Here is a 24,115-nt window from a genome sequence, read left to right as displayed (position 1 = left end):
CATCACGTTGCAAATTTAGTTATTTGATATTTGCGCATGTTTTGGTTTTTAATTTTTAATTTGGCAATATTTATTCACAAAAATGGATTTAATTGTGAAGACACATGTTTCCTCAGCCACCTTAAGTTAAGAAACAGGGCAAAATAAAAATAAAAAATATTTTTTTTCAACTTTTGTGTTGATAAGGGTAGAATTTTCAAAATAATGCTTAAAAAATCATATCTTTTGAACTACTGGCCCTAGAACAGTAAAATTTGGTGTTTTCGAGAGATGATGACCACCCCTATCACGGGTATCCCGTTGGTCCACTGATTACGGGACACCCTGTATAGAAATACGTACTATTTCGTAACGTCGTCGTATCGTCGCGGGCACAACGCATCGTCAAGGAAATGCGGTGATTCAGTCACGACTCGTGACGATACCCTGGCAGAAACATCGCTCGTTGGTGGAGATTATCCGACTTTAGAAGCGGCGGACCCGTCGCGATTCTCTCGCTCGTGGAGACAGCGCCTAATGAATTCCTTTCTTTGAAATTTCATGCTTGCCTATAATTCATAAAGTGGGAACTGAAAACTCAGGTAAATGGAGATAATAAGCTAATGTTAATTTGTTATAGGAGATAATTTCAATAAAGATAATTTTAATTCATATTAATATTAGAGAATTTAAATATTAATTTTATTGCATATCATTTCATTATTATATTCTAATGTAAATTTTTATACATTAAATTCTTATAAACAAAACATACTACTTAAATATAATTTTTTTCTCGATATCACACCTGATATGTTCATTTAAGTTGAGTTCATGGAGCAGGGCTTGTCATGCTCGCTAAAATGGCACTGCTCGTGGCGTCGTCGTGGGGCGGGTCGTTCCTTTATCTAAGATATGTGCGAGGGAAGTGATGGCTCGTACATGTATCATGCTAGTGAACGGGTAGTGCTTATCGTGCCTGGTACTTCGGAGACTTATATTTTAATATTGATAATATACCTACCATTTTAAGTTGTTAGTTTAAATATAATAGGTATAAATGCTCGCATAATAGCTTTATTTATCTAGAGTGTATGCGAATTGATATGTCTACTGCCTTCGTTACTCTTTTAAGTAATTTTTTAAGATGAATCACTTCTTTTTCTTTTTTTGTAACTAACAGAACTAAGTTCAAACATTTGAGTTATTTTGGTGCATCGCTTTACAGATAATGTATAAAACATAAAGCCAAATGCTGAAACTGTAAATATAGATTTAAAAGAGTAGCAATGAATTTCTAACTACTTCTTCTCATTAAAGCCCCGCTATTTCGTAGTCGTAAAAAAGAAAATCTTTGACATGCATAAGTGTAATTTTGACCTAAGTAAATAAATGATTTTTCTTTCTTTTTTTCGCTAGCTTTAGCTTTCATAGCTAGCTATAGTATACATAATTTCTAGTATATATTTCACGTTAATTAGGTGGATTAATAAAGTTTTTATTTCAGCCTGGCGCGCCTACACCAGGAGCAAAACAGAATCGTGTCACAAGTATTCCTAAGCCTGTTGGGATAGACCCTTTGCAGATATTAAATGAAAGAGAGAATAGGTAAGCTAAGTATTAATTTATGTAGAATCACACCTTCACAGGGTGAGGCTGAGAATAAAGACTTCAATTTTCATGACCAAGCCTAAAATAATACTCCACAATACAAATAAAAGTTGAATGATTTTCATTGTTAAATTTGTACCAATACCTTTTGCTACAAGCTTTTCAAAGAACAAGTGATTTGTCGCCTATTTTCATTCGTGGCTTTTGAGTTTACATTAAACTTTCATTCTACCCGAAATATTCGTAGTATACTACTGAAAGGATGTCTGCCCGGACTTGATAGTGCTATTTTTAATTATTGACCTATTTTAAAAGATAGTCAAACATGAGATGAATTTATTTATTCAAACAAAGCAATGCTGATAACTACACTTACAATACTGTGTATATTATACATTGAAGTACAATAAACATCTAGACTCAAAATCTCCTCTTAAAAGGTCGTCAAAAAATGTCCGAGTAGCGTTGTATATACCTATACAAAGTTACAGATAACATTAAAACATTCATTCAAATTAACACCTTATTTGGGGGCATTAATCTTCAAATCTATTGTATAGGCTCATTACCAGTAGTAACACAAAGTCACGTGCGAGGCGGACGCGAACACGAAGCAAGAACATTTAGTTGCACAATTTTGTTCAGTTTAATGTGGAAACCTTAATTTACGTGAAAACGACACTCCATCCATTTTAAGTTTGGATATTATGTTGTTATTTGGACTGTTTTTATTTAACACTTTTTAATTGCGTGGCATTATATTTAAAGCGCGGTCGAAACACCACTGAAAGAAATCTCTGCCTAATAGACGCGTAGGCAGAGTTTACCTTTAAACGGTTTTTATTATCGACAAAATTGAATCGTGACTAGTTTAGTGTACGTCAATGATATTCTAGATCTAATGTCTATAAAATATAAGAGATTTCCGCCTATGTATTGACTCACCATGATATCTCTGGAACCATAAGGCGTAACTACTTCAAATTTGGTAGGAATATTCTTTTCGCCGAGTAGAGGTGAGCAGGGTCGTTTCTACAAAAATCCTTCCGCAAGAGTTTTTATTTATTATCAACAGAACGACGTATGTGAGCTAGTATTTGATATTATATTATGTTTAGGATCGCAGCGCGCATCGCACACCGTATGGAAGTTCTGGCGAACCTGCCGATGGTCTCTCTGCCCGATGACCTCCGACTACAAGCACAAATTGAACTCAGGGCTCTGCGAGTTCTTAATTTCCAAAAGCAGTTACGAGCCGAGGTGAGTAAAATCAACATTATCTATCAAACCCTTAAACCAACACACACTTCTTAGAAGTTATACTTTATTTTAAGTTTTGTAATTAGACAGTCTTTTCTTAATGTTGCAACAGATTGGGAATAGAACGACCGCCTTCAGGCTATTAAATAGTCAAATTGATTGTACATTGTAACCATATTTTTATAAAAAAAAGAATCCCGCTGAGTTTCTTGCGCTCGTTATTCTCAGTTTTCGAATGGGTTTGACTTTCAAGTAGTGATATTATATCCTATTTGGAATGAAAATATTTGAATTTGAATTCGCAGATATTGGGTCAAGTCCGTCGCGATACAACTCTAGAGACGGCGGTCAACATCAAAGCATACAAGCGCACCAAGCGTCAGGGGCTGCGGGAGGCACGCGCGACAGAGAAACTCGAGAAACAGCAGAAGCTGGAAGCCGAGAGGAAGCGACGCCAGAAACACCAGGAGTTCCTGCAGACTGTTTTACAGCATGGTGACTTGAAATTATTCATCATTCTGGGATTGAAGGGGTTTAAGTACTAAAGTGCCGCCTTTTGCACTGACTGTACTTGAAAATGTATAATCTGTTGGGAAAAAGTTTCATTGCATTTTATATGAACACTCAAGAAATACTTTCTTTCAAAATTTACTTACAGTGTGTGTGTGCCATTTTGTTCGGCAAGACTCCCTTGATGTTAACCTTACACAGCTTAAAGAATTCTGAAGAGACCAAAACAGTGGGAATCTGAAGGTGCAAAATCAGGTCTATATTATGGCGGATACATTTACACCTCCCAGCGAGACTTACTTTTGCTGAGTGCCTAAAAATGTGTGTGATATGAAAGTTTACTGTCAATCAATTCCTGTCGTTTTCTATCAAGTTTTTTTTATGGAAAAGGAGGGTACACGATAAACGAGCGTACGGGTCACCTGGTATTAAGTGATCACCGCCGCCCAAGTTCCGCGGGGAACGAGGGAACAACGAAAGATGCGGTTTTTTAGTCAGTATAGGGGCCCATACGGGGTCCCTGGCATCCAGACCACACGATACGTAATAGTATTTTTCCCCCCAAAAACTGAAAGATTCTTACATATTTTTTTAAAATATTAATGAATCTGTTGATCCAGCCTTACTAGTGTGGCGATTCAATGACAATCACGATATAGTCATATAAGCTTGTCCGTCAAGAATTTTTTCACGGATAGGGACTAAGCTTAGCTGTGCTTATTATTCCTTTTTCCCATTTACTTCGGGCAGCTTCGAAATTCGATTCGTGGACATATTTAGAATAGGCTCTCCGCGTTTTCTTTGGTCTCAGTGGATGTAGGGCAATCCGGAGAATCGTCATGCTTGAATCGGTGGAGGTATTCGCGAAAGAATTTGTGTAAGGTAGTCAGGTAGTAGTAGTTCAACCATCAACTTCTTTATCTGATATGAGCCGGTGAGTCCATCTCCATTTACTTGAGGCGTCCCAGTGTGCTTGTCAATGATCCAGGCGCTTTTTCTTTCTTTCTTTACTCCTCAGTTTGGTCGGGGTCAGGTGAGAGACAGTTCGGAACGCATTTGCTACCCGCAATGTGAAGTACATTAGTATGTGTGTGTGTGTTCAATAAAAATAAATAAAATATTTATAAATTATTTAATTTCAGCCAAGGACTTCAAGGAGTATCACCGTAATAATGTGGCCAAGCTGTCGCGAATCAATAAAGGCATAATGAACTACCACGCCAACGCCGAGCGGGAACAGAAGAAGGAGCAGGAGCGTATCGAGAAGGAACGTATGAGGCGGTATGTGTTATTCATTTGTTTGAGAAAACTTACGCGTTCATGTTATTTCTACTGCGTTTGTTTTATCATAGCAGAGTTATGCATGCATAGCAAACTGCATATGTTCCTACTTATCAGTGTTGTGACACACTCGCCAAATGTAATGGTGATGTAGATTAGAAAGATGTGGTAGATGTGATGTGATGTAGATTCTAAGACTTTTAGCATCCTAAAAAAATATAGTCTGGAGTTAGTATTATACTTTCACTTTTTCTACTTGAGAAAGACCCAGTTCTTTTTCATAAAACTATGTAAAATTAGAATTTTGAGTAAGCAATTGCAGACGAATTTGGATATTACGTGCGTTTTTTTATTTTTTCAGAATCATGCTTCTAATTTATCTCGCGCTCGGATTATGTACTTATCATTCAGCCTGTTACTTGTTCATACAATTTTCGTAATTAATCTCTTTGGTGATTGAAACTTTTACTATTAAAAAGCTATGTTTGTAAGTCCCTGGTTACGAAGAATAAACAACCTCTGTTATAAAAATATTTTCAGAGTTTCTCATCACTTAAATCTTATTAAGCTTAGTAAAAACCAGCTTCTTGAACGATAAAACTATGTTTATTGTTATGAAACATAAACATGAGGAAATATTTTGCTTACTAAACGTACATTATGTTCTACAGTCTAATGGCCGAAGATGAAGAGGGTTACCGAAAGCTGATCGATCAGAAGAAAGACAAGCGTCTGGCGTTCCTGCTGTCGCAGACAGACGAGTACATCGCCAGCCTCACAGAGATGGTGAAACAGCACAAGCAGGAGCAGCGCAAGAAGCAGCAGGAGGAGGAGAGGAGGAAGAGAGTGAGTGTAAAGTTAACACCCTGTACTATATTGTGACTGTCTAACTCATGACGATGAACCAGGTGCCTGTAACGCTACGCTATAGACGTTGATAAACAGAGCGTCCAAGAGATAAGAACTTTATATATTGATATATAGAAATATACAGGAGATGCAGCAAGATAGAAAAGGAAAGCGAATCTATAGTTACCGTAACCGATTTTGATTAACAAGTCACAATGAACATTTTGAACTAGGTTTATGGCAATACAAGTGTATCATTATGACTACATTTCAATGTATTTTGTGTAAGATAAAATTTCTAAACGTCACATCTAAAAAATCGCACGGACCTGCACAATTTCGATGGCAGACATCGCGCATGCGTTGTAGGCGACGCCCTCCACTTTTAACCTTAATCCGCACACAAAATAAATATAATATTATGTATAATTTCAATACATGCAATTTTTTTTTGTTTTCAGAAATCGCGAAAACGGAAAGCACTGGAAGGGGGCGAAATTGATGCAATGGATGATAGCTCACAGACTTCGGACTCGCGTGTTGCTGTTATGGATTCTAAGACTGGAGAGGTTATATCGTTTTACATTTGCCAATACATACAAATAAATATGTGTAGTGCAAACTATAAAGTATGAACACTACTGCTATTCCATAATTAGTTTGTCGTAAAATTGATTTCGGATCCTGATGTTAGCCAAATGCTTACTCACTTTAACACTTATAATTTACTTCATATAAAACAATTTGGCTTTACTAGGGGACACTCAACTACAGATAAAGGTGTTGAACTCACCAGGAATATTTTTGAGGCCTGGGAGGAATCACAGAATGCACTTGGTACCTTCTGTGATTTATCTAAGGCTTTTGATTGTGTTCAACATTCAACGCTCGTCAGGAAGCTATGTCACTATGGTATAAGAGGATCTGCACTCGATCTTCTGATCTCATATTGAAATAATAGGATTCTGAGGGTCGATCTGAATGGCAGGAGGTCTCCTGGGACTCCTCTCGGTACCACGAGGGTCTATTCTTGGACCCTTCCTCTTCCTAATTTATATAAATGATCTACCTAACCATGTAGAAAAAAAACACAAGGTGGTATTGTTTGCGGATAACATGTCACTCATATTCAAAGTGAAAAGAAGCCACGTTTTATATGACGAAGTAAACAATGCTCTATCTGACTGGTTTAGCGCCAATAACTTATTGTTAAATAGTCATAAAACCAAATATATTAAATTTACCGCGCCAAATGTCAAAAATGTAGATGCTAATATTTTATTAAATGGAGAGGTGGTAAAACCAGTGGAATCTGTTGTATTTCTTGGCATTACTCTTGATTCCAAATTGCAATGGGGCCCCCATATTGAAGGATTGGCGAATAGGCTTAGTTCTGCAGCATACTCGTATACGGTTAAGAAAATTAGACGGTGAAAAAACTGACATAGATTCGGCGCGACTAGTAGAATACTTTAGTTATTTTCATAGTATTATATCCTATGGTATATTGTTATGGGGCAGTGCGGCCGAAATTAATACCATCTTTGTGCTGCAGAAGAGGGCTATCCGCGCGATTTATAACCTAGGTCCTAAAGAATCATTAAGAGAAAAATTTAAAGAAATAAACATTTTGACTGTTACTTCTCAATACATTTTTGATAATGTTCTGTATGTTCATGTTAACATGAGGAACAAACATATACTGTTATACCTACTACTCGGTTGAGTCGAGTAAGTCTTTTGTTGGGCGATTTATATGCTTCTACAATATGATCCCAGAAAATGTACAAAACAAATGTGTTACGACATGTGTTTGTGTGGGAAAGGTTACTATACCTTAAACGATTTTCTTAATGACACCACGGACTGGGAATGAAGCGAACACCCTCAAGCTCTTTAGTTATAAATGTTTATTGTACGATATCACATTGTAATCCATATTTTATATTTAAAAAAAAAAGCCCGCTGAGTTTCTTGCACCCATTCATCTCAGGTTTGAGGCAGTCTCTTTTGAATGGGTGGTAGTTTTTGACGTTCAATAATTCTAAATCCTATTTTGAATAAAAATATTTGAATTTGAATTTTAAAGCATCACTGCTATTCCATAATTAGTTTGTCGTAGAATCGATTTCGGATCCTGATGTTAGCAAAACCAATTGTAATAATTATCCATGGTCTTAATTTTGGTAAGAATAATTTCTTTTATTTGCGTAAAGAAGAATGGCAATGATGTAAAAATGAGAGGACCTTTTCATGGGGTTGGTATTCCTACTCACTGGGATAATTATTAACTTAAATTTAGAAGTAAGTAAGTACTAACTTAAAACCTATCAATAGATAGCACATATAAATATTTTCCATATTAGGTTTCCATATTAATAAATAAAAATAAATAGATAAAAGGTGTATTTTACAAGTATTTTATTTATTGCTCCAACCGGGTGAGCAGCAATACAATTCCTTAATAGCTAACACATATGTATCTATTTAGGTGACACCCCAATTATAGGTGCAAATCGAGATCAAGTAACAAAACGGACATAAATAGAGCATTACATACGTTTTAGCAAATTAATATTAAAACATTAATAAATAAGAAAAAGATATGAAAGTCAAGAGAAAAATTGAAGGATATAGCATCAACAACAAATTTCTTCTACAATATAAATGTTAAATATATTATTATTAATTACTTAAAACTATGAGATAAATTATTTAATTTAATTGAATTGAATCTTTATTAAGTTATTTTATAGTTTCCAGTGTTTTTCCGGTTTTTCTAAACATAGGTTTTTTTTTCACATAAACTATTGTAGGTATTGCAATCTAGTTGACAAAATTTTTATCGTGTATCTTTTATGCATTTCTCATATTTTCACACAAACTTTTGCAGGTATTGAAGGGCGAAGAAGCGCCGCTGTTGTCACAACTACGGGATTGGTTGGACACACACCCCGGCTGGGAGATGCTGTCGGACTCGGATGACTCGGGTGATGACAGTCAAGATGATGGTGAGTTCACTTAGATTTATCGATAGAAATAACGAACAAGACGTTTATGACATTTTTAATGTGTTTCTATCTCAAGGGGGCCGTAGCTACTGAAATTACTGGGCAAATGATGTCTTAAGGTGACGAGAGCGCAATTGTAGTGCCGCTCATAATTTTTGGGTTTTTCAAGAATACTGAGCTGTACTCCATTGAAATGGACAGGTCGTATCAATTACCATCAGCTGAACGTCCTACTCGTCTTGTCCCTTATTAACATAAAAAATAAAATAAAAATATTGAAAATTTTCAGTAGTCAGTTTATTAAAAATACAAGAGTTTGGTTGTTTGGATGTGATTGAATGCAAATCATGCAAAACAACATCTTATGTACTTCACTTTGACTTGATTTATTAATTTTTAGATCCTTAAACCCGACAATAAAATCAGAGCAATGCAAAGAAGTCCACATCGGAACCAAAACAATCACTATCTTGATTGCCAAATTGTAGTAGAATGTAGCATTAGAATCCATGTAGAAGGTTTGCAAAATAATTCCAGTGCAAACTTTCGTAAGCAAGACAAAGAAGTAATTACTGGCCAAAGCTTTTATAATTTAAATTCGTTTTTATTTCTTAATTTATTTCGAATTTTCGAACTTTACTCAAATGCTTTTGTAAAATTTAAGTAAATACTTTTAACAGAGAGGAGAGACAGGAGAGATCGGCACAGAGATGAAAGGAGTGACAAAGAGAAAACTGACGAGGAGAGGGCTCGGGACATGATCAAGAAGGCAAAGGTCGAGGATGATGAATACAAAACTGAAGAACAGACATACTACAGGTGGGATACACTAATCTTCATATTTTTCATATATCATACTGGTAATATGAATTGACAATAGTTAATTAACAATACAACATCTTTCGGTTTCATCACCATATCAATATGACGACCAAAGCCCACTGGTTAGTGACCCTGCCTACTGAGCTGAGAGTCCCGGGTTCGAATCCCGGTAGGTGCAAAGGCTTATATGATGAATATGGATGTTTGTTTGCAATGCATGGATGTTTATGTCATTATGTATGTTTAAGTAAGTATATCGTATGAACATATCATTGTCTTGCAGCCCATAGTACAGGCTTTGCCTTGTTTGGGGCAAGATAATTTGTGTAAAAGTGTGTCAATGTTATTATTATTACTATTTTAATAAGAATCCTTTAAATTTTCTCTCTGTTCTCATATTCTGTTGTATTGTAAAAGTAGTTGAGGAAATGTTCACCTATCAGATACTAGTGAACTTTGTAGGTATGATAATTACTTACTTTTTAAGATTAAGATAATTTATGTTTTGATTGTCGAGCGTAGCGTGTACATGTACTTTAAAATGTGCGTACTACTTACGCAAACGATTACGGTATAAGAGACGGAAAAGATATCATGTTTACTCAATTATTAGAGAGTGTCCAATTGAAAGATAAATTTATACATTATATTACTCTCACTTCAACTTTTTAAGGCAGTGTAGTAATTCAGAATGATATAAGTAATATTTGTTTTTGATTGTTATTTACAGCATCGCGCACACCGTACATGAGTCGGTCACGGAGCAAGCTAGCATCTTGGTTAACGGGAAACTCAAGGAATACCAAATTAAGGTTCGAACATTCATCATCCCTATCATTTCATCCGGAAGACGTCCACTGCTGGAAAAGGCCTCCCCCAAAGATCGCCATGAGGATCGGTCCTGCGCTGCCCTCATCCAAACTATTTCGGAAATCTTGACCAGATCATCGGTCCATCTTGTGGTCCATCCTTCCAACACTACGTCTAGTCCAATACGTCACCGCCATTCGAGGACTTTATTGCCCTAACGGCCATCTGTCTGTCGAGCACATAGCTCGACCCTGCCCACTACCACTTCAGTTACACAACCGTATGGGCTATGTGGGTAACTATGGTTCTCCTACGGATCTCCTCATTCTTTATTCGATCTAGCAGGGAAGCTTCAAGCAAAGCCCTCTCCAGTACCCTCTGAGTGACCATGAGCTACTTCATAAGGCCCATAGTTAGCGACCAAGTATGTCTTCCATAAGTCATCACTGGCAACACACACTGATTAGAAACTTTCGGGTTAAGACACTGTTTGCACATTAATAATATAAGCCTTTATTCAGATAAAATTAAATGGATTCAAATATGGTTAAATAAATAAAATTCATTCTATCATTCTCTTGAAATCATTGTGTGTCTGCTTGGTCCTGCATAAATGTCTAACCCCAGCAGTTCTGGTCCATATATGTTGCCACTGTTCTTATCTATTTCTATGACACATCTTTGGAATTGAAATTAATAATATATCAAATGCAAATTTTTTCTTGCTTAATGCTCTAATTAATTAATTTTTAATTTGGGTAGAACAATAAGTCACTTATCCAATTTTTGTGAGTTTTCTTGGTTGTAAATTCCGCCAAGATTTGTCTTTAATCAATTCGACACGTGTTTCGCCTCTACACGTGGCATCCCCAGGAGATGTTGACTCGCCAAACTCTGGCACAAATAAGTAACTTACTAATTAGTATTAGTCGGACAGTTTTTGTAAAATTCTAAAACCCTGTGTGAAGTTAGAACATATTGATGGTAATGAGTAAAATTATTTGAATATTTAAATTTTGAGTTAATTGTATTCTAATAAAATGTTCGCAATAGGGTCTGGAATGGCTGGTGTCATTGTTCAACAACAATCTGAATGGTATCCTGGCTGACGAGATGGGACTGGGGAAGACTATCCAAACAATTGCTCTGGTCACATACCTGATGGAGAAGAAGAAAGTTAATGGACCATTTTTAATTATCGTCCCACTCAGGTTAGTAGGAATTACGACAACCCATATAGTAGTTAGTAACCCTGCCTACTTCTGCGACCTAGAGGTCCAGAGTTCAAATCCTGCTAGGAGCTAACATTTATACAATACTAGCTGACCCAGCAAACGTTGTATTGCCATATAAAGTAATAAAAAAAATCAATACTTAAAATTTTTGGGGTATAAAAAATAGATGACAACCGATTCTCAGACCTACCAAATTTATCGTACGTAAAATTTATCGTAATACAATAATCGTTATATTCGATTGCCATCTTGCAACTCTATTGCGTATCTGTGGATGATATAGAATAATTATAAAATCGCGATACAATAGGTGTTGCTCGCAGATAGGTGAAAATTTGAAGTTGTATGTAGTTTTTAATGCTGAATCATAATAAAATAAAAATAAAAAAATTGTCAAAAAAAAATATTTAGAGGTATGAAAAAGATGCCAATGGCCAATTCTTAGACCTACCCGATAAACACACAAATTTTCAAACAAATTGGTTTAGCTGTTTCGGAGGAGTTTAGTAACACCCCAGGTGTTTGTTTTACACAAGAATTTTATATTATACTTATAAGATGTATTTATGTTTAATATGTATGTATGTTTGTTTCCGAGTCAAGTATTTATATATGTTTGAGTAAATATATTATATTAAATATATAATTGTCTTGTGGACATAGTTTGCCGCAGTTTGGGGCAAGATAATTTGAGTAAAATTGTGTCAATATTATGTTATATTATTATGAATTTCTTAACATTAATTATGAATTCTGTTTAACGGACAATAAATAGTGATTTTTATTGCAATGGTATTATTCGCTTTGAATAATGAAGAAAAGTCGTAATTACGTTTCTCTGAAAGCTCAATGTTCATTTAAATTAAACACTTAGAACATATTATAATTAAATAGCATTATCAATTGATTATCAGATATTTTAACCTGGAAATATGAGATATAATATTTAAAGCTTTTATTTCGGGATTGTTTATTACTTACTTACGGGATTACATTATGTAACATTCACAATTTCCCTTTTACAATCAATATTATCTAATCTAGAAAATTCTAACCTCAAAGATAGATGTCTATGTGAGCGATAGCTTATGACGCTTCTTCTATGCTTAGATTATTTATATATCTAGATTGAGCCTCTTGCTGCTAGACAACAGATGAAAACAGACCAGATTAATTACTTTAGTGTGCGTGACTAGCTACGTGTTACACTCGAGATTTGTATGTCACTTTGTGTAAGTGTGTGTGCATTGCTCCAAATAGAGGTTAACTGTCAACCTCAATTTCTTTCTACGTTTTCAGCACTGTCACAGTCTATCTAGACGTATAAAAAATCTAACCATTTACTCTTAAAGCTATTATGTATCTTATGAAGCCTACTAGAATTAGTTAAAAATAATGAATGTATTGTACATTACAGTACTCTGTCGAACTGGGTGTTGGAGTTTGAGAAGTGGGCCCCCACCGTGGTGGTGGTGTCGTACAAGGGCTCCCCGCAGTCGCGGCGCCTCGTGCAGAGCCAGATGCGTTCTACCAAGTTCAATGTACTGCTCACCACCTACGAGTACGTCATCAAGGATAAGGCGGTCCTCGCCAAGGTAACAAGCACCATATCCCTTCCTTACAACTAGATTATAAACATTATGGCGATATTTATTAGGTTTATTTAGTTAAGTAATGAAAATGTTGCGTTTGTCTGGAGGTGGAGGTAACTTGCGTTCCAGCCGTTTGTTGAAGATAGAATACTGTATAATATTGCCAGTTGTAGACCAGTGGGAGACTCCTTTGCATAGGAAGCCGGCTAGATTATGGGTACCACAACGGGGTCTATTTCTGAAGGGCGCCGTAGCTAGTGAAATTACTAGTGAGACTTAACATCTCATCTCTTAAGGTGACAAGAGGAATTGTAGTGCCGCTCAGAATTTTTGGGTTTCAAGAATCCTGAGTGGCACTGCATTGTAATAGGCAGGGCGTATTAATTACCAATAGCTGAACGACCTGCTCGTATCCTCCCTTTATGTCTTAAAGAAATATTATAACATCCGTATAGGTCCGGTCCGGTACAGGCTCAATGTTCCACCGTTTTAGTCCCGTTCTTTAATACCATTAGCTGAACGTTTTGCTCGTGTCGTCCCTTATTTTCATAAAATAAAATCCAATGTCTTATCATTGTTAAAATTTTTTCATTGCAAAGTAATCAGATTTTATGAAATATATCATCAGGTGCCGTGGAAGTACATGATAATCGACGAAGGTCACCGCATGAAGAACCACCACTGCAAGCTGACGCAGGTGCTCAACACGCACTACATCGCGCCGCACCGCCTGCTGCTCACGGGCACGCCGCTCCAGAACAAGTTGCCCGAGCTGTGGGCGCTGCTCAACTTCCTGCTGCCCTCCATATTCAAGAGCTGCTCCACCTTCGAGCAGTGGTTCAACGCGCCATTCGCCACTACCGGTGAAAAGGTATCATATAATAATAGTAGATAGAGCCAGACTTACCGACGTAACCTAGATGGTTGCGAAACTGAAGTAGCAGTGGGCAGGGCACATAGCTTTCCGGACAGATGGCCACGCAAAGGACCCGGAAGATGTTGTTTTGGTAGGCCCACAAGATGGACCGACGATCTGGACAAGATCGCCGGAATACGTTGGATAAGGGCAGTGCAGAACAGATCGTCATGGCGATCTTTGGGGGAAGCCTTTGTCCGGCAGTGAACGTGTTTGAAATGATGATTTATATTAGATAACCAACTGAGCCAACAGTCCGAGTGACGCATAAAACGTAAATCTTGGAATTTCTTGTTCAACTATGGCTGTGGCCGTGTTAGTTGGTTAGAGCGCTCGGAATGAAACCCGAGAGGTGCGGGCAAGCCCCGCATCGTTCATAAATTCTGGTTACAAATTAATTTTGTATAATCATTGCTTTGACAAATAACTCCGTTCCGTCCGAGCGCTCTGACCTATTGAGCCAACTGTTCGGGTACGCATGGATCATAAATATTGGTATATCTTGTTCAACTCCCAGGTTGTGGCTCCATCTACAGGATCTGCTTTACAGTTGATAACCTGCTCAAACCTTAAACTAACCTGTATTAAAATCAGGTTGAACTGAACGAGGAGGAGACGATACTTATAATCCGACGTCTGCATAAAGTACTGCGGCCGTTCCTGCTGCGGAGGCTCAAGAAGGAGGTGGAGAGTCAGCTGCCCGACAAAGTGGAGTACATCATCAAGTGCGACATGAGCGGCCTGCAGCGAGTGCTCTACAAGTTCGTACCCTTCATGATAATAAGAAAGCTAAATCTAAGCAAAATGGGTGGCAGTTATATTGTTAACGCCATAATATCTATCCTTGTCCCTTCCTAATCCTGTTATGGCCTCTTTTTCCTACTTTCATCGCGCGACACGACGACAGCCAGTATCAGCAGTCGTTCGATAAAGCCTTCACGCACGTGCCATCCGCTCCGATCGCAACTCGCAAATTAACGCGCCGTGAAACGAATTGTGAAGTAGTGAGGAAAACCGCCAGAATCAACTGGATCGAGTGTCGCCCACAGCGAAAGCTTCATCAGTTCAGTTCCTAGTTCCATTCCATACAGTCCACTTTCTTCAACAAGTCCATTGACCTACGGCTGTATTGCTCAGGTGACAGTGGTCTTCATAATAATGTCAAAGTTATTCAAATAAACTTTATTCAATTAGGCTTTAACTAAGCGCTTTTGAAACGTCAATATAAATATTTCTCTTGAAATTCTGAATCTACCATATGTTCGGAAAAAGTAGCTCGCAAGAATAACATACAAGAAACTCATCGGCCACATTTTTCAATCAAATAGATATTTTACAATGGCTGTGATATATATAACAAATTAGTTTGTAAGCTACTGCATCCAATATATGAATCGTGTTTAAATAATATGAAACTTTTCATAAATTAATAAAGAATAAACTCTATAAATATAAAAAAATCATCCGAAAGAGTTGCATTAAAAGTCTTGTCTGTAAGTAGTCTTTTAAGATTTTTATTTTTTATACTTTATAATTGATTTTTTTTATTATTATTATTGTTATATTTATTATTTATTTGATGATTAAAATAATGTTTTACACCTTCGTTTTCACAAAAAAAAATATAATATCACTAATATCTAAAAATCTAATTTTTTATGGTTATTTTAATTTATTTTAATAACACTGCTGTAGATACGCGACAAGCAAATATAGCAAGCCAGGAGACATATATAGAAGTGATATAATAAAAATATCAACATGTACATCGTGCCAACCAAAAGTAATTGATACTTTTAATATAATCCAAGTCGGGCAGGCTTTCCTATTCTTGGAATTTTTGCTAAACGTAAACAAACATTTTTGCTTTGTAATGTTGCTGTATTAAATACAATGGTAGTAAAGTTATAAAAAACTTTGATATTTAATTTAACAAAAACGCAGATGTTAAAAATTGTTGAAGTAGCTATTTTAAATTACTTAATTTAATGTTTCATAGGGCATCGCAGTTTGCTTTTGTTAAGTGACCGCAAAATTAAAAAAAACACACTTCATAGATAAACGGCACATGTACTTTATCCGTTAATTAATTGCAGTTGATTAGATGTGGTTAACAGGTTCTCTAAAATTAATATAATTATTAACTTTCGTGCACAGACACATGCAGTCAAAAGGTGTGCTGCTAACAGACGGTTCGGAGAAAGGCACAAAGGGCAAGGGCGGCGCCAAGGCATTGATGAACACGATCGTGCAGCTCCGCAAACTGTGCAATCATCCCTTCATGTTCCCCCACATCGAGGAGAAGTTCTGCGACCATGTGGACTCTGGAGGCAGCATCGTGACTGGGTATGTGATTGCTTACTCTGTTCATTACTCTGCGATGTACCAAAATAGAAGAAATAGAGATAGAATCAGAAAAGAGGAGATCAGTAGGAGAAACAAAATTAACGGAATTGGATGCGAAAAAATCATGAAAACTTGTTATTTTATTTTCTTGAACAACAATAATTTATGTTTCTACTGTTATTGCTTTCTTGATTTTGTAATTTTGCATGCTGTGAAAACCTTAATTTGCTATACATTGAACTCATTTGTCAACATTAATATGTTTAAGCGTGATAATAATAAGTTGGGGCAGTAAAGTCCTCTAATATACCACCTACCAGAAGACGCAGTGTTGGTAGGCCCCCCACAGAATGGACCGACGATCTGGTCTAGATCGCCGATCGCATAGGTTGGATGAGGACAGCGCAGGACCGATAGTCATGGCGATCTTTGGGGGAGGCCTTTGTCCAGCAGTGGACGTATTCTGGCTGAAATGATGATGATGATCATGTACAAAAATATTTTGTATATAAAATGGGGCAAAGATAGCAGCTCACCTGATGGAAAGAGAAAACCTGTATCTGTTTATATCTGGAATCTTTAAACGTTTCAAGTCTTTAACCGTATCACTTCTGGATAACTGCTACCAGCGTTGAAGATGCCACCAATGAAGAAGTTTCTAGCAAATCGCATACTGACGTGATACCCAGTGGTAAAATTCGCTTGCTGGTATTAATTATTAATTACTGGTATTAACCTGAACAGTTCCCCCCTTGATACATGTGGTAGAAGATGCAGATAGCACCTACATCTCAATGCAAGGCCAAGGTACTATTATATAACTTTAAATTTTATTTTGCACACACACTAGAGTAATTAACCTGGCCTGTTTTCATCGGTTGTCTAGCAGCAAGATAGAGTATATTATCTAAGTGGCTGGTATAATCTCTTAATCCATAGCTTTCTTTATCTCACTCTGTCATTCAAGTTCTGTTTCAACTGATATTGTAAATAAACAATGAATGCACTCAAAATGTTTTCTATCCTTAGTCTTAATTCCGCCAATATTTGTGTAAACTCTCTCGTGCCAGGGTTTGGCGAGTCTACATGTCCTGAGGATGCCTAGTGTCGAGGCGAAACACGTGTCGAATTGTTTTAAGACTAATATTGGCGGTATTAACACTAAGGAAAACTCAAAACATTGAATAATTATGGATTTCCGCAAAGTAACGCCTACTTCAATAAATTTTCAATGAATGCACTTGCAGACCGGATCTCTACCGTGTCTCCGGCAAGTTTGAGCTTCTGGACCGCATATTGCCCAAGCTTAAGCAGACGGGACATCGCGTGCTAGTGTTCTGTCAGATGACGCAATGCATGACTATCATGGAGGACTATCTTGGATGGAGAGGCTTCCAGTATCTCAGGTAAACAGACTAATTTTAGTTTAAAATTTGACTAATGTGCATTCATCTGTCTACAGTAAATTAAATACATAAAAGGCATTTATTTTCTCAATTTTGATTACTTTAGAATTCTTTTTGATGTCACTTCAAACACGGCTTCGGAAACAAATGGCGATCTGATTCATTTTTGCGCTCTTTTTAATAAAATAATCAATATAGTACTGTCATTGTTATTTCTATAAAATAATCATAATCTAATCCCAGGCTGTCCGATCGCTTATATTTTCAGCTGTGGAGTGGTAGGATTTACGACAGAGCAATTTTTTAGTAAAACATTTAAATTTATTTATAGATAATGCCTAAACCGCGACTGGGACTTTATTATAAAAGTGTATACATTAAAGCCTTTAAAGCTATTATGTATCTTATGACGCCTACTAGAATTAGTTACAAGCAATTCTTTACTATTTAGAGCAAAATGGTGACGATTTTTTTTTAAATGTATATAACGTTTTCATAAAGATACTAACAGTGAAGAGTCATAACTCATAATATTCATTTATTTAAAATTTTCTTTGATTGACTGTCCATAAATATATTATAAGACGAGGCAAACGGGCTCTCTCATGTGATGAGTAGTGGGGAAGCAAATCGCCCATGGACATCATGGTCAAAAGATGCGTTTCTAGCTTTTAACTTGGGAATATTCTCTAACCTTGAAAGTCCCTAAATCGTATCGGTTCGGGACAAATGCAGCTGGTAATTGATTCCATAAAGTGGCTGTGCAAGACAAAAAGTTCTCCACAAAACGCGCGGTGCTTATGCGGGTGGAATTTTGCACATGTACATGTCAAATTCGGGAAAAAAAAGTACTCGATAACATTTTATTTACCTTTTCATTCAGTTATAACTTTGCGAAAACTCTTTGCTATTTTTTATAGTGAAATTTCACACGTGCAATCATTGTGATTTTGTTTTAATGTCTTCAAATAAAATTAATTATTAGTGGAAATAATTTCCAGGTCTGGTCTATACCAGTCTATATCTATATATAAGCAACATGGTTATTAAGGCTGCACTCGATTTTGAATCTTAAGTTTTGTTTACAAAATGTTATATTCATATGAATGGGGTAGGTTGGACGGTATGACGAAGGCAGAAGATCGCGGCGAGCTGCTGAAGAAGTTCAACGATGTGGGCTCCGAGTACTTCCTCTTCCTTCTGTCCACGCGCGCCGGGGGGCTCGGTCTCAACCTGCAGAGCGCCGACACCGTTATTATATTCGACTCGGACTGGAACCCGCATCAGGTATATTATTCTCGTTCCGATAAGGAACGGGACTAAAACGGTGGAACATTGAGCCTGTACCGCCATCGATACGGATGTTATAATATTTCTTTAAGACATAAAGGGAGGATACGAGCAGGTCGTTCAGCTGTTGGTAATTAATACGCCCTGCCTATTACAATGCCGTGCCGCTCAGGATTCTTGAAAAACCCAAAAATTCTCAGCGGCACTACAATTGCGCTCGTCGTCACCTTGAGACATAAGATGTAAACTCCCATAGCCGGCATCCTGTGCAAAGGAGCCTCCCACTGATAAATGCACTTAGTCATCTCTTACGACACTTTTGGGCCTAGGACATCCCCTTTTATTTTTATGCCCCGGGGAAGCACAGGGCATACATTTTTAGTTATGTTTATACTTACTTCACGGTTTCATTTGTAACACCAATTTTGCTCCGCGAGGCTAGTAGGATCTAATAATACTGCAACATATTACAGCAAAAGCCCCCAAACTGTTACGAAATCTTGGTGATTTAAAAACAGTGGACAGTGAGTTAGTCATATTATGCTCTTCATGTGGGCTCTACTTTTACCGAACCGAATCTAAAAAGCGTAATGACTTTTTACCATGGAGGCGTTTTTGCACAGGATGCCATTGTGGCACTTTACTTATCGCAGCACATTTATCAGCAGTACATTTTTTTCATGGAAAAGGAGGACAAACGAGCGTCACCTGATGTTAAGTGATCACCTCCGCCCACATTCTCTTGTGCTTACAGCCTTTAAGTAGGTGTACGCGCTTTTTTTGAAGGTTTCGAGAGATGCGCGTTGTGCCATACACGATCAAATGTGTTCGCTATATCCAGGCTAACTGCCAAGCCTTCTCCCATGATTTCGATGTGCACCGGCGTCTGGTTGAAGATATCAAAAGCAGCTTTTGACAATGCCCAGAAGATGCGTGTTCCATTTGGTTACCTAGAAGGGCTAGTGAAATGGCCCTTAATTGACTATTACTTAATCTTATGTTTCAAAGTGAAGAGCGCAATTGCTTTGTCATTCACTATTTTGTTCAAGGTGGGCGGGCGTATCAGTGATATACTTTTTGTTATAAAAATATTATTCAAAGGCGCTTAGTCTAGGCTTACTTGAATAAAGATTATTTCAGATAATTTTTTGTGTGTTAGATAACTTGACACCCGCGTTGAATGAGATGCCTCTGGCGTGCTGGCATTAAAATACGCCAAAAATATTGTTTCGGAGAAAATATTAACTTATTTCTCGTTTTTCCAACTCATAAAATATTCATATTCTTTCATGTATTTTTCTTTTGACTTCGCTGGAAGCAGGTTTTTCATTACCAATTTGACTTCTGATCTTAAATCTGGTGAGGTACAATCAATCTCCATTTCACTCTCTAAACCGTTGAAACTCATTTAATTATTATAAATTTATATTTATTGTAAATAACAAATTCTGGAAAAGGAATGGAGGAGGAATTTTCAGCTTTGCCGCTAATTTTTTTATCACCTGTGCCGACAGGCGAACGCAAAGAGACTAAGTTATCCTAAGAATGACAAAAGAGATCCGATCAAAGAGTATTTAATAACCCCACAACGCCGTTTGATACAAATACATACATTCCAAATTCAAAAAACGCTCCTGCAATGGATTGGATTGTCTTTGTCCGAAAATACGATACTTCGCGTGTTCTTTCTTCGAAAATAATGACAATATTTCCATGCATGCTTGAGAAAATGAAATTTACTGTCTAGAAGGTCATTGAGCATAAATTAACCTGTGCTTAAATATAATCTTTGCAGGATCTGCAAGCTCAAGACCGCGCCCATCGTATCGGACAACGCAACGAAGTGCGCGTGCTTCGGCTCATGACCGTCAACTCTGTGGAAGAGAGGATACTGGCTGCGGCGCGGTGAATATTATCTTCACACAGTTATAAAGCGACATAGTGTATTATGTCAAACAATATTATTATCGAAATCATTTGTAATTATAATCACAGGAGTGGGAAGCACATTGCGCTCATATACGCATTTATTATATCACGACAAGTGAATAGTTATATTATCACAGAAGAACCAGTAGAGGTTAATATTATTTTCGACTAGCTTCTATAGGTAATTTTGTCACAGTTAAATTCTTATCGTGGTCATAGTCGCGTTTATAATATTATCTAGCATTTAAAAATCCAGTACGATTTTATGTAATGAATTTCTCGTATGAAAATCGAGAATGAAAAAATAAAATATCTAGAATTACACTTGTTTTTGTTTCAATTAGATCAAGCGAATAGTTTTGTTACGATAATTTTCGTTTCGGTAGTATTTTATTTCAATTTTATGAAATATTCGCGCGAACTACGGGAACCGCAGAGAGAACCCGATAATGAGTGCGTGTAGTGTAGTGGCGTCATAGCGGTCAGCGACCCCGCTTCGTAGCGCCTAGCTTAACTACTTTAATATTTCGGAAACTATAGGTTGTATCTCAAAAATTTTTTTACATATTTTTTTTTTTTTAATTGAGCCTACTGTACATAAAAAATCTAAATATGATGATATTCTTTATAATTCGCAATCAATACCATTCTCCTCTATTTATCAAGGTACAAATTAAACATGGACGAAAAAGTAATTCAAGCGGGAATGTTCGATCAAAAGTCTACGGGATCCGAGAGGCAGCAGTTCTTGCAGAGTATCCTCCACCAAGATGGAGATGATGAAGAGGTATAATTTTTTTAGTGAAAAGGGTTTGTGTAACATAAAATTTTACTATTTTAACGCTGTACCCACCAACTAACTTTAGCAATAACAAACATGTTAAAGTACTGTTTATACGAAAAATGAGTTGCACCATTCGACAATTTTTTAGATGACGTCATAATTTTAACTGTTAACCGTAACCGTCCAATCTTCGCCGGTTAAAGCTATTGTTAATGTTAAGTAGATATTGACTTGATCTTATTATGACACTTTTGAACTTTAACTATGCCATGGAAGACGATGGTGCAATACATTCCGCAGTCTATGTTAAAGTCAATGTTTCTGTTAACGTTAAAGGAGGATGGCGAGAATGATCGGAATGAGATGGACCCACATAGTTTTAAAATTAAGGAAGCATTGTACAAGTACAAGTTTATATTAATTACTAGCTGACCCGACAGACGTTGTTCTGTATATAATAAAAAAAATAATGTTTTTATATGAATTTGTCCATAATATATCATAACATCAAAAATTACTTCGTAAAATATGCACCCTGCTGTCCAATTTTCACAATCAATGAAATTGTTTCACAGCAGAACTGTCAAACCGTGCGTCAATAAATTCTCTCATAGAAATTATGTATGGACACATCAAAGGAAAAACAAATTTGTTGTTTTTATTTAATTTAACAGCATTTTCCTATTTATTCATCTTTTAAACCTTCTCTGGACTTCCACAAATAATTCAAGACCAAAATTAGCCTAATCGGTCCAGCCGTTCTCGAGTTTTAGCGAGACTAACGAACAGCAATTCATTTATATATATATAGATAGATAAACTGAAGTTTATATGATGTTTATACATGACAGTCATTTTTTATGTTCTGACACCTACTCAAATCAGTAATTCAGTAGTAATTCTAAATATGATTCAATAAGATTACTATCGATTTTTTGATACTGAAATCATTCACTTTAAAAGATTCGATACCTGCTTGAAAAAAGAATGACTCGTGAATTTCCAATTATGAGCTGCTGGCCAACTCTGCACATATGTATTATATATTATAGTATATAATATTATATTATCTTTTAGCAGACAAAAATTAGGCATAGACAAAAGATACAAATTATTGATTGAACAATAGATATTGATTAATAATTTTAGGTTATATTTCACTTCTAGCTACATCTTTTTTCTTAGTTTTGTTACGTTCTACAATTTTTAATAAATTCCCATGATGTACGCCATTTCTTTCGGTGGGTCCCAAAATACATGCATGCATTCTCGCCATTCTCCCTTGACTTAAACCTTAATTATAACAGCTAATATGATGCAGCCCAGCCTTAATGGAGTTTTCTAAAAAATAATGATTTTTCTAATTTATTTATCACACCCACAGGAAGAGAATGAAGTGCCAGACGATGATCTGATCAATGAGATGATAGCTCGCTCCGAGGAAGAGCTGGAAATATTCAAGCAGATTGACATAGAGCGAAAGAAGAACGAGACACAGAGCAGACTCATCGAGGAGTCGGAGCTACCCGACTGGCTGGTCAAGCATGATGACGAAGTTGTCTGCAATAAGGTATGCTGGTCAATTCATGTCTATATTTTCCTGTGGGAGGCTCCTTTGCACAGTATGCCGCCTAGATTATGGGTGCCAGAACGACGCCTTTTTCTGCAGTGAAGCAGTTATTTGTTAGCATTATTGTGTTTCGGTCTGAAGGGCGCCGTAGCTAGTGAAATTGCTGGGCAAATGAGACTTGACATCTTATATGTTTCAAGGTGACGAGCGCAATTGTAGTGTTGCTCAGAGTTTTTGGGTTTTTCGATAATCCTGAGCGGCAATATGTTGTAATGGGCAGGGCGTATCTATTTGCATCAGCTGAACATCCTGCTCCTCTCGTCACTCATTGTTATAAATAAAAAATTTGCAAGTCTTGGACTAAAATATTTTATATATATACGTCTAGTTAGAGCCTCTTGCTGCTAGACAACCGATGAATAGGGGCCACGTTTATTACTTTAGTGTGCGTGACAAGCTACGTATTACAGTCGCGATTTGTATGTCACTCTGTTAGTGTGTGTACATTGCTCAAACTAGAGGTTAAGTGTCAATCTCAATTGTCAGTCTATCTTGGCGTATAAATGATCTTAATCTTGGACTTTTACTGGGCAGCGGATACGTCTTCACTGTGTGCTGTGTATTCAATCCTGTCTTAAAGATTCAAATTAAGCAAGTGAGGTATTAACGTCTTTTCATAGTTTCACTTTTTGGGCAGTGTTTGTGTTCATTAGGTTCACTTTTGCTTGACGTGTATCAAATTTTGTGGTTTATTTGTCAGCTTAGGCTGGATAATAGGACTGGGTTGGCCACCTCCTCAGAATTGAACATCGTGGGCGACTTGATTCTCAACACTTTTATTCACGCACAAACAAATTAACAATTATGAATAGTTTACAAATCAGATTATAATGCATTTAATTCATATTAAATTT

At 36.7% G+C, this 24,115-nt stretch overlaps 1 protein-coding gene across 4 annotated transcripts in view; it reads left to right on the top strand.

The window, feature by feature from the left end:
- Nucleotides 1–24,115, top strand: part of LOC126971742 (ATP-dependent helicase brm) — a 48,306-nt gene that overhangs the window by 14,863 nt on the left and 9,328 nt on the right. For 2 of the 4 annotated variants that reach the window (XM_050818127.1, XM_050818128.1), the window contains exons 5-24: nt 564–581; nt 1,487–1,587; nt 2,709–2,850; nt 3,156–3,345; nt 4,503–4,641; nt 5,313–5,487; nt 5,952–6,059; nt 8,384–8,501; nt 9,182–9,320; nt 10,054–10,135; nt 11,187–11,344; nt 12,786–12,963; nt 13,589–13,831; nt 14,471–14,637; nt 16,034–16,222; nt 17,470–17,628; nt 18,744–18,915; nt 20,714–20,823; nt 21,514–21,634; nt 23,016–23,201. In XM_050818127.1, the coding sequence (XP_050674084.1) occupies nt 564–581; nt 1,487–1,587; nt 2,709–2,850; nt 3,156–3,345; nt 4,503–4,641; nt 5,313–5,487; nt 5,952–6,059; nt 8,384–8,501; nt 9,182–9,320; nt 10,054–10,135; nt 11,187–11,344; nt 12,786–12,963; nt 13,589–13,831; nt 14,471–14,637; nt 16,034–16,222; nt 17,470–17,628; nt 18,744–18,915; nt 20,714–20,823; nt 21,514–21,634; nt 23,016–23,201 (2,895 nt within the window). The remainder of the gene's footprint in view (nt 1–563; nt 582–1,486; nt 1,588–2,708; nt 2,851–3,155; nt 3,346–4,502; nt 4,642–5,312; nt 5,488–5,951; nt 6,060–8,383; nt 8,502–9,181; nt 9,321–10,053; nt 10,136–11,186; nt 11,345–12,785; nt 12,964–13,588; nt 13,832–14,470; nt 14,638–16,033; nt 16,223–17,469; nt 17,629–18,743; nt 18,916–20,713; nt 20,824–21,513; nt 21,635–23,015; nt 23,202–24,115) is intronic. The other 2 variants (XM_050818130.1, XM_050818129.1) reach the window with 1 other exon arrangement.

Source organism: Leptidea sinapis, chromosome 24 (assembly GCF_905404315.1).
Source record: "Leptidea sinapis chromosome 24, ilLepSina1.1, whole genome shotgun sequence".
NCBI lineage: Eukaryota > Metazoa > Arthropoda > Insecta > Lepidoptera > Pieridae > Leptidea > Leptidea sinapis.
The sequence above is the reverse complement of the archived record's forward strand: the minus strand, read 5'-3'. Positions and strand labels throughout refer to the sequence as shown.